The 12,742-nt window shown below is 35.5% G+C and overlaps 2 protein-coding genes across 3 annotated transcripts in view; both read left to right on the top strand.

Moving 5' to 3' along the window:
* Window positions 1–12,742, top strand: part of spn-E (tudor domain containing 9 protein spindle E) — a gene marked incomplete at its 5' end in the record, with an annotated part of 38,706 nt that overhangs the window by 24,841 nt on the left and 1,123 nt on the right. For both annotated transcript variants that reach the window (XM_086549757.1, XM_086549758.1), the window contains 5 exon segments: window positions 5,759–5,901; window positions 6,130–6,264; window positions 7,217–7,352; window positions 7,465–7,571; window positions 12,644–12,710. In XM_086549757.1, the coding sequence (XP_086405883.1) occupies window positions 5,759–5,901; window positions 6,130–6,264; window positions 7,217–7,352; window positions 7,465–7,571; window positions 12,644–12,710 (588 nt within the window).
* LOC122264732 (uncharacterized) lies at window positions 7,580–12,607 on the top strand. Its single transcript, XM_043033776.2, has 2 exons — window positions 7,580–8,399; window positions 8,517–12,607. The coding sequence occupies exons 1-2, from the start codon at window positions 7,871–7,873 to the stop codon at window positions 8,552–8,554; spliced, it is 567 nt and encodes a 188-aa protein (XP_042889710.2). The 5' UTR covers window positions 7,580–7,870; the 3' UTR covers window positions 8,555–12,607.

Raw genomic sequence — 12,742 nt, forward strand, 5'->3', positions numbered from 1 at the left:
ACACACACACCAACACACACATACACCAACACACACATACACCAACACACCACACACATACACCAACACACACACATACACCAACACACCACACACATACACCAACACACCACACACATACACTAACACACCACACATACACTAACACACACAACCAACATACACACACACACACACACAGTAACGCACATGCCAACACGCACACCAATACCGACATGCATCAACACACATATCAACTCTGACACACATACACCAACACACACATCAACTAACACACACATCAACTAACACACAAACCAACACACAAGCTAACACACACCAATACATATGCACACACTAACACCAATACGCACACCAACACATACACATCAACACCAATATGCACACCAAGAAATACACCTCAACACCAATACGCACACACCAGGAAATACACCTCAACACATACACACAAACACACACACCAAGACATCCACACCAAAATACACACACCAAGAAATACACCTCAACACATACACACAAACACACATACCAAGACACCAACACATACACCTAGCAACACATACAAACACACACCAACATACACACACTAACACTCACACACCAACACACATTAACACACACCAATGAACAACACACACATACACACACCAACAGGCACACGAACACACACCAACAGGCACACGAACACACACCAGCAGACACCAAAACACATACCAACACACACACCAACACATACCAACACACACCAACACATACACCAGCAGACACAAACACCCTCACACACACATCGACATACACATACAAACACACACACTTACACATATACCAACACCCACCAACATACACACCAACACACACATAGCAACACATCAACACACTACACACAACAATACACACATCCACACACATACACCAACACACCAATGCACCACACACACCACCACACAAACCAACAAAAACAAACTAAAACACATCAACACAAACACACACTAATACATGCACATACTAACTCACACTCCAGCACACATACCAACACACCACACACACACCACACACACCAACACACATTAACACACACCAACACACACAGATATACATACAAACACACACATTAACACACACCAACACATACACACACCAACAGCTCCAACACACACACATGGACACACACCAACACGCATGCCAACACACACCAACACACACATACTCCAACACACACACCAATACACACACATATATATCAACACACATGGCAACTCATACATCAACGCACATACTTCAAACAACACACACATACACCAACACACACTTACAACAACACACACTTACTTCAACACATTCTTACACCAACACACACACCAACATACATACACTAACACACACAACACACATACCAACATACATACCAACACACACTAACTCATAAGCCAATACACACTCCAGCACACACCAGCACACATACTCCAACACAGACAAACACCAACAAGTACAAACCAACATACACACACCAACACCGATACACACCAACACACACATACATACTCACACCAATACACAAACAAAAAACACACATCAACACACGTACATACCAACACACACATACACATACATTAACCCACACACACCAATACACCACACACATACACCAACACACACTAACACACACAAACCAATATACACACCACTGATACACACCAACACACACATACCAACACACACCAAGATACACACACAACACACCAAAAACACACATCAACACACCTACATACCAACACATACACACAACACACGTCAACTCAAGACACACACCAACTCATACACATACCAACACACCAACATATACACATTAACACACATGCACTCTCACACACCAACAAACAGCACACACATACATCAACACACAAACTACACCAGCACACACACCACCCCACACAAGATGTACCAACACCCACACCATCACATACACCAACACACATACACAACAACACACGAACACCAACACACATGCACAAACACATACATGGACATCATCACACATATATACTAACACCAATACACACACCAACATAGATATACAAACACACAGTAATGCGTACGCCAACACACATACCAACATGCAAACTAATGCACATACCAACATATACATCAACACACACAAAAGCACACATACCAACACATACATCAACACACACCCAACACAAGCACACACCAATACATAACATGCATACACCAACACACACACTAACACATATACCAACACACACACTAACATATATACCAACACATACACCAACACACATACTAAAACATACACAGAAACACACACCATACACAAACACACACACCAACACACATACCAACACACATACACAAACACACATACAAAAACACACACCAACACACATACACATACACCACCATACACAAATCCACTCACACAAACAACACCATCACATACACACACCAATGCACACACACATGCACACACAGATACACATGCAAAATCACATATACACAACACACTAAAAAAACACACAACACACGCACATACACACATGCATATACACACCCACATACACACACACAAATACATACTTGCACAAACACATTCATGCACACACATACATTCACACACACATATGCACACACACATGTGTACACACACATGCACACACACATGCACACACACACATGTACACACACACATACATAGACACATGGACATACACATGCACAAACACACCATATACATACCATATATATTTATATGTATATATACCATATATATTTATATATATACCATACCATATACCATACATATACATATACAGTACTATATATATATACCATATATATAAACCATATATATGCTATATATATATTTATACCATATATTTATTATACTATAAATATATTATACTATATATATATATATTTATGCCATATATATGTACTATATACCATATATATACATATATGCCATATTTATATACCATATATGTACCATATATATGTGTCAATATGTATGTATATATATACATATATGCCATATATATACCATATATATAAATCTAATGTATAAGTGTCAATATGTATGTATATATATACCATATATATCATATATATGCCATATATATATACCATACATAAACATATATGACATGTATATACCATGTATATCATATATACTATATGTATTCATATCCATATATATATTCTTATAGATGTTATATTATGTTTATATAAATATATTTATATATTTATTATACATAGTTAAATATATACTTATATATATTATATAGTTATATATATCTATACATATATGCACATATGTATTCATATATATTTATATATTGCTCCTACATATATAATTTATTTATATATATATATATATCATATATATATATATGTATATGTATATATATATATATATATATATATATATATATATATATATACATATAAATATATATAATATATATATATATATGTATATTTATGTATATGTCATATATATAGTATATATATATGATATATATAGTATATATATCATATATATAGTATATATATATCATATATAGTATATATATCATATATGCTTATATTTATGTGTATATATAATTTAGTTATTCATATATTTTCATATACACAGATACACATGCAAAATCACATATAAACAACACACCAAAAAACATACAACACACGCACATACACATGCACACACACAAATACATACTTGCACACATGCACAAACACATTAATGCACATAAATACATTCACACACACATATGCACACACACATATGCACACACACACACACACACACACACACACACACACACACACACACACACACACACACACACACACACACACACACACACACACATATGCACTCACACACACATATGCACTCACACACACATATGCACTCACACATACATGCACACACATACACATACACGTACACTCATGCACACACACACATACACACCAACATGCACACACACAAACACACACATGCACACACACATGTACACACACAAACACACACACATGCACACACACATGTACACACACAAACACACACACATGCACACACACATGTACACACACAAACATACACACACATACATAGACACATGGACATACACATGCACAAACACACCATATATATACCATATATATTTATATGTATATATACCATAAATATATATACCATATATATGTACCGTATACCATATATATATATATACATATATGCCATATTTATATACCATATATATACCGTATACCATATATATACATATATGCCATATTTATATACCATATATGTACTATATATATATATATATATATAGTACATATATATATATATATATATATATATATATATATATATACCATATATATAAATCTTATATGTATGTGTCAATATGTATGTATATATACACCATATATATACATATATGCCATATATATACCATATATGTACCATATATATAAATCTAATATATAAGTGTCAATATGTATGTATATGTATACCATATATATGCCATATATATATATATATATATATATATATATATATATATATATATATATATATATATATATATATATACCATACATATACATATATGCCATATGTATATACCATGTATATCATATACTATATGTATTCATATACATATATATATTCATATAGATATTATATTATGTTTATATAAATATATTTATATATTTATTATATATAGTTATATATATATTATATCTATACATATATACACATATGTATTCATATATTTATATATTGCTTATGTATATATGTAACATATATATATATATATATATATATATATATATATATATATATATATATATATATATATATATATATATACCATATATATAAATCTTATATATATGTGTGTCAATATGTATGTATATATACACCATATATATACATATATGCCATATATATACCATATATGTACCATATATATAAATCTAATGTATAAGTGTCAATATGTATGTATATGTATACCATATATATGCCATATATATATATATATATACAGATCTATATATATATATATATATATATATATATATATATATATATATATATATATATATATCATACATATACATATATGCCATATGTATATACCATGTATAAAATATACTATATGTATTCATATACATATATATTCATATAGATATTATATTATGTTTATATAAATATATTTATACATTTATTATATATAGTTAAATATATACTTATATTATATATAGTTAAATATATACTTATATTATATATAGTTATATATAGTTATATATATCTATACATATATAAACATATGTATTCATATATATTTATATATTGCTTCTACATATATCATTTATTTATATATTCATATATATCATATATATATATATATATATATATATATTTATATATATATATATATATATATATATATATATATGATATATTTATGTATATGTCATATATATAGTATATATGTATCATATATAGTATATATATCATATATACTTATATTTATGTGTATATATAATTCAGTTATTCATATATTTTCATATACATATTTATTTATATATCATATGTTGATTTATAAACTATATATTTAGTGACATATATCTTGTATATTTAATATTATATATATTTATTTACATTTATATATATTTTCATTTACATTTTTTATATACACACATACATGTACTATTATCACAGGCACAATTACGAGGTCCAGATTCTCCACTTAGGCTGTGCTTAGTTGCATTGTCTCGCACTGGATGCACAAAGGGAGTGAGGATTGAATCATCATCAGTCAACTCAACTGCATTGGACCTTGAACCACAAAACCCTCATGATAGGTAAGGATTTTATTGTCTCACCTCCTTAATTATGAAACAAGACTTATTGAAGAAATACAGTTTGTCTGTAAAGACTAGGGACCAAGATGCTATGCCTTCTTGTTAAGGGTTATATAATGTTGAATATATATTTCTTTAGCCTTTTTTTTTCTTCTTTTTCTTCTTTTCTTCCTTCTGAACATGTGTCATGCCTATTATTATTTTGTAACTAACTAAAATGTCTCACAGGATGATAATTGCTGCCTTTGTGACCTTGAACCCAAGTGAGACTATGACTACTTTGCATCACACAACAATAATGCCGTCTGTGCCTGGAATTCTATCACTCTGCCTTCTCCTGTTTTGCCCAATAGCTGAGCTCAGGTCAGCTGCTATATATAAAAAAAAAAACAGAAGAGTATCCTTGTATGCTATAGCATTGATATATTCATATATTTAGATATTGAATAAATTGATTGAGAAGGATGTAGACATTTGCATGTAAAAAGATATTAATTAGTCATCAAGACCCCATATCAAAGATTTCATATAGGTTGCAAAAATGATGGTTTCAGCTTGTCTCTGCAATGCCTGTTTTTTTTGTTTTTGTTTTTTTCCTGCTCATGTTTGTTTTCTTTAATTGAGGCCCCATGCGCCAAACAATCGTTACCCTGAATTTTGAGGTTTTGAGATAAAGGCAGCATCATGGAGTAGAGGGGCGTAAAAATCTTATGGTGAAGTCGGCCAAGCAAAATCCGACCTTCTACGTACCTAAAATATGGTGGGAAGTCGCGTGAAAAAGTAGCAAGATACCCCGCGCGATTCTTGGCCAAAGACTAGTAACGTCCTCAGGCCAGCTGTTCCTGCCTGACGTTTAAAATAATAACTTAAATTTATTTTAAAAATTTATTTTAATTCCTCATACTGATTGGGGTATAATTAAGCCTATGTTAATTAACTGGATATATTCTTATTTACTTTCAAAACCTATTTAACTACCCAAGACCTTTCATTTCATGTATAATACTTACATATTCATACCAATTCTATGTGTGTTATCAGTGTTTAACTTTGATCGCGATTTACTCAAAACTAAGAATTAGGGTTACGATTGTTTGGCGCACGTGGCCTCAATTGTCATACCAGTTTAAAAAATAACAGATGTTATTCATGCAAAAGGTAATACATATATATGAATCATCTTAAACAAAAAGGTGCAAAATATAAAGATCAGAGGATTTATATGTTACTTGTAATGGAAGTAGTTTTTTAAGCTTACAGGTCTTTCAAAAGGTATGGCTATCCTTAGTTCTTATACATTTTCTTAATAAAACAGAGTAAACAAAGAAAGGACACAATACACAGGGGCCTTGATTGGTCTTGGTTGTGACTCTGATGGACATGCAATATACCCTGCTGATGATATTGAAGCTCCCTTTGATATTCATTTTACACAAGAGGATCTGGTGTTGGTGAGTGAGCACATCACATATTTTGAATAGAGAGTTCTTGATAATGTGGTTAAGACAATTTCTAGTACAATTATCTGTAAAAAGCTGATGAAGAAATGTTTTTTGTTTGCAGATAAATAGAGTACGTTTCCTAATGAACGTAGTGCTGGAGGAAGGAGAAGATGTTACAGATAAAGTCTTAATCAAAACCCAGAACAGAATTAGGGAATTGCTTCTTCAGTAAGTGGATTAATTTCATTGAAGCCCATGTTTTGGTTTATTATTACTCTTTGAATTTACTGCATACTCAGGACAGAATTCTGTCATATATATCAGGAATGTGATCATATACTCCAGTACGTCATTATTTATGTGAAGTCACGTGCGACCGACATCACAGCATGTGTTGTCATGATGACGTTTTGTCACATGAGTCACATGACAAAACGTCACAATTTACGTAAAATCACGTGTGACCAATGTCACAGGATACGTCATTCCATTGACCTGATTGGCCAACTTCTTCCACGTAGTTCGATATGATGTTGCTATCGGTCACCTGGCAGGAAATTGGGGCAAACCTCGGGTATAAAAGGAGGTCAACGACCCCCATAAATCACTCGACATGGCTTCGAAGAGAAAGCGCCAAACGTTCCTCCTCCTGTTCCGATGTTGATGAGCCTCAGCCATCAATATCCGGGTTACGCCGCAGACCTGCCTCCTCTGCCTCGCGAAGACTGACATCCCCCAACTTCTCCTCCGACGGGGGGAGGAGCATGGATGAATACGTTCCTCACAGAGCAGAGGAGGACGAGCTGGACTATGTCAGCCAGGCGGACACAACCCTTGACAGTGATGAGCCTTTGTCCACCTTCGCCACCAAAGTGTGGCGGAGGAACGAACCTAGGACACCGTTTGGCGAAATAAGGATAACGTCCCGAAAAGGTTCGGGTTTGGTGGTTCTCCTGGGGACAAGGCAGACCTGGATGAAACCAGCAGCCCCCTTGAGATCTTCCAATGATTTTTCACGGATGATCTCCTTCAACACATCATTCGCGAGACCAATAGGTGAGTTTGTAATTGTTCACTGTTATTGTCTCCTATATTATTACAGTTTGAGTGTATATAACCCGTTTATCGAATTTGGAATTGTGTTACTGACGTTTGCTTTTTGTCTGCTTCTAGGTATGCAGGGATCTCTCCTCCTGTCTCCCCTCACATGAGGAAGTGGACTCCCATGTCCAAGGAGGAGCTGATGGTGTACTTTGGTTTGCTGGTGACCATGGGATTCCACAAGATTCCGTGCTACCCGGATTTCCGGTCCCACCATCCAACCGTTCGTGTCGAGCTTTTTCCACGGACGATCTCCCGGGATCGGTTTGACCACCTCACTACCCACCTTCATTTCGCGCATCTGGAGGATGGGGAAGAGGTTCCCGAGGACTGTCTGTGGAAGCTAAGACTGGTTATTGATGCCCTTAACACTGCCTTTGTTGAGACCTTGGTCCCCGAGAAAGACATCGCCATTGACGATTCTTTGTGGAAATTCCACGGGAGACTGAGGTTTGTTACCTTCAACAAAAACAAGCGGGCCAGGTTTGGTTTGAAGGTTTACAAATTGTTGGCCAGTACTGGCCCGTCCAGCGGATACACTTCGTGTTTCCGGATTTATACGGGCCAGGATAAGAGCACTGTGCCGGCCTCGACAAAGGCAGTCCTGGACTTGTTTGAGATGAGTGGTAGCATGGGGAAAGGGTAGACAATTGGTACACTTCCCCATCTCTTTTCCACATGCTCCAGTCCCGACGGACGAATGCAGTGGGGACAGTTAGGGTGACCCGTAAGTGGATGCCCCATGACCTCACTGTGAAAAGGAGGGGCAACGTGGACTATAGGAGCAGCAACACAGGGTTGCTAACTCTACAGTGGAAGGACCGTAATGTTGTTACGATGCTCTCCACCGTCCACAATGCTCAGGTCGAGGAGGGAGGGAAGCCCCGTGTCGTTGCCGACTACAATGAAGGGTGTCGACGTTGGGGACCAATTCTCCGCCTCATATTCCACCCCTCGTAAGTCGAGGGTATGGTATAGGAAGATCTTCCTCTTTGACCTTTCCCTCCTGATCTCCTTCGCCATGTATCGTACCATGGGGGGTAAGATGCCACAGAAGGAGTTCCGCATGGAGTTGACGATGCAAATGATCGGTGACACGAGGAGTGTTCAATCGAGAAGCAGAGGCCACACGTCCTACACGTGAGGTCCGATCCCGACTTCAGCAGCAAGGGCACTCTGTTCAGTCCATTCCAGACGGCAAGCATCTTCGCTGCCACTGGTGCTCCGCCAGGGGTGTACGGAAGGCTACCCGCAGCAGGTGTTCAGATTGTCTTGTCGGTCTGTGCACCTATGGTTGCTTTGAGACCTGGCACTTTGCAGCCTGACTTTCTCTCTAACTGAACCTCTACCCTTCTATTCCTATATATATATTTTTTTTTTAATTCATTTTTTTTTTATATATATGTATGTTTTATTTTTATTATGTTTATGTTTTGTATTCATTCTTTTTTTTTTTTTTACATAAATAAATTTATTTTTTTTGTACATATATATATCATTTCCCCTCCTGATACCATGGCAACGATGTTTTTGAGTAAAAGAGTATGCTACAGAAAGATTATGAACTTACAACATGGGTAGAAGTTGTAATTATCGAAGAAAAAGCTTTCACCTATTTTGCATATAAGTCTGACTTTAGCTCATGATATTGTGGTAATGATATTCCGCATAGCACAAGATTATACATAAGTAAAGAGTATGAACTCTGGACTCAGAGTTAGAAGCATTATAACATTGATAAAGCTTGTATTGCACCTCACAAAGTCAACTCATTATTGTCTTTCATTCAAATCACGCATTACGGAAAATGCATAAAATTGACACGCGCAATCAAAACTGCGGCGAGTAAGGCTCATATTCCACCCAGTCAGATGCAAGTGACATGTCACAGTACGTGGTGTCAAGACCCAGGCGATATTACTTAGGGCCGGAGTTGGGGGTTGCCAGATCTCGCCAGGCCCGTCGGCACTGGGTTAAGTCAAGTAAAAGGGGAAACTTATTTTAATTTCATTTTCATTTTCATGCTCCTCTCACCTGACTGATTCCATTGGGTAACAAGGAGGTCTTTGCAATAGTTTACCTTAGTTTCCCAAGTGAGGAAAAATGTGTCTATACAAAGGGAAGTATGAGTATGCACATAAGTAATGCTGTAAAATGTATGTTTTGAGGGAGAGATCATGACATGGTAGGAAGTCATCTGACAGGAGCAAAATATTCCCATGATGTGATATCACATCACAAGGTACCAATGGGATAAAACCTAGTTCTATATCCTTGCTACTTTAATATATTTTGGATGGATGTCATGATGTACATGACAATAGTCATCATGGTATATTTTACATTTGGGGAGAACATTTAGTAACTGACAATGTAAATTATTATTATGATTTCTCTGATTATTAAAATTATTTACCTAAGTAGGTTTAGGTTAAAATCCTAACCATAGTTGGCACCAATTTCTTAGCAGTAGTAGGAAAGGAAATCTTGAAGGGCATCCATCCACATATCTGCTGAGTGCCAGCTTCAGAGAGCAACAATATACAAGAAGTCTAAAATACTGGTGGTGCAGGATGGGCAGACAGAATGAGGACAGGAAGGTGACCAAGACCATGTGCAGCATCTGCAATGAACCCCTTTGCTAGTTTGGCTGCTTTGTGGTGTGGCACTTTTAGCCAGAGCACAGGAGTCTCCTTTGTCTTCCCCTTCTCTCTATGTCTTTACATTGGGATAGTTTTTTCTTTCACATTTATTTATGAAAACACACAAATATGAAAAATAATAAAGTTCCTTTTTGTCCACCCAGAAAACTGTAATAATTTTATCACACTAAGTATAAAGAACATAATGAGCTGATATGGCCTCTGTACTACAATTATAGTCTATTATAACATTGATAAAGCTTGTCAGTTGGCACATATAAGCCACATATTATAGTTTCTACTATTATAATGACTGAATGAAAGAGAAAGCAAGAGGTCACAATATGCCTCATGAACCTCCTTTACTCTGAAATAAAATCATTCTGTGGTGCTGTATATGTGGCACTAATGCCTGTTTCAGGACTAAAGCAAGCAGATCCATCCCATCTCAACAGTTTAATTATCATAGTAATTAGAAAAAGGAAGCGGCAGTAGAGGGAAGGAGAGCCTAACATTTGGAGTAAGGATTTAAGGTTTTGTAGCTTGTATTACAGAAACTAGGTAATTAGTAAAGTTTTGAACAGAGTACCTTATAAATGTTGAATGTAGAAAAAGGTAAAATGAGAATGAATGACTTCACTATTGATATGTTTTGATTATCTCATTCTCAGAATTACATACAACAAACTTGCAAGATCATATAATAGTCAAGATATGATGAATCACCTGTTACCTGTGACCTGTCACTAGATATCTGCGTAATAGACATTGCCACAACCTTGAATAATTTGAAGCTGCCTGAAACCATGTTCTTGTCCAATTTGATGTATGTAGCTGCCATTATTTTCCTTTTTAATATGTGTAATCCTTGATGAATCACTTTGGCTCACTTCCAGTCTGGTGGATGTCCCACTTCATTTACATATTTGTGGTGAGACATGAGCTTGATATTCATTATTTCTGGTGCTGAAGCCACGTCCTGGTTCACCATAGTACGTCTTACCACATCTAAGCAGTATAGAGTATGCCGATATGAGAGAAATAATAACCATCCTTATTGAAAGGTGACTTCTATTTCCTACTGTGAGTGTCACAGTACAAACAAGCTATACTGGCTGGGCACTCTTCATGGCTAAGAGAGAGTGGTGCCATCAGTGTTTGGATTTTAAACTAAATCTATTTTGGTGAGTATTACTCAGTGTAATAGAGAGAAACAGCAATCCATTCTCCCCTACAGTCAGATGTGCCAGGATGACTAATGTTATGCTAACCATCCGCATTTAGTTAGAATACGTTTCCTATTTTGTCTTGACTTATGTTTTTGGTATATAGCACTGTGATACTAATTAGTATTTAGTTACATATAGTTACACAACTGAAGGAATTAAGTAGTTTGTAATTTCAACACTACCAATTTGCAGAAAATGATCCAAGCAGTAAACAAGGAGTAGATGCATTTCATAATGTTGTATATACTCCATCTTCCCTACAGCATTCTATTATGGTGCTTAGAAAAAAAAAAAAAAAGAGTTTAATCCATGATTAATTTTCCTTTAGGCTGGTAGATGTCGACAGGAGCTATCATGAACCAAAGGGCTACCACTATCCATATCAGTGGCAGATGGTAAGTGTCAGAAATTCATTGCCTATTTCTTG

The sequence above is a fragment of the Penaeus japonicus genome, unplaced genomic scaffold (assembly GCF_977035675.1).
Source record: "Penaeus japonicus unplaced genomic scaffold, GWHDUDI00000001_assembly GWHDUDI00000022, whole genome shotgun sequence".
NCBI lineage: Eukaryota > Metazoa > Arthropoda > Malacostraca > Decapoda > Penaeidae > Penaeus > Penaeus japonicus.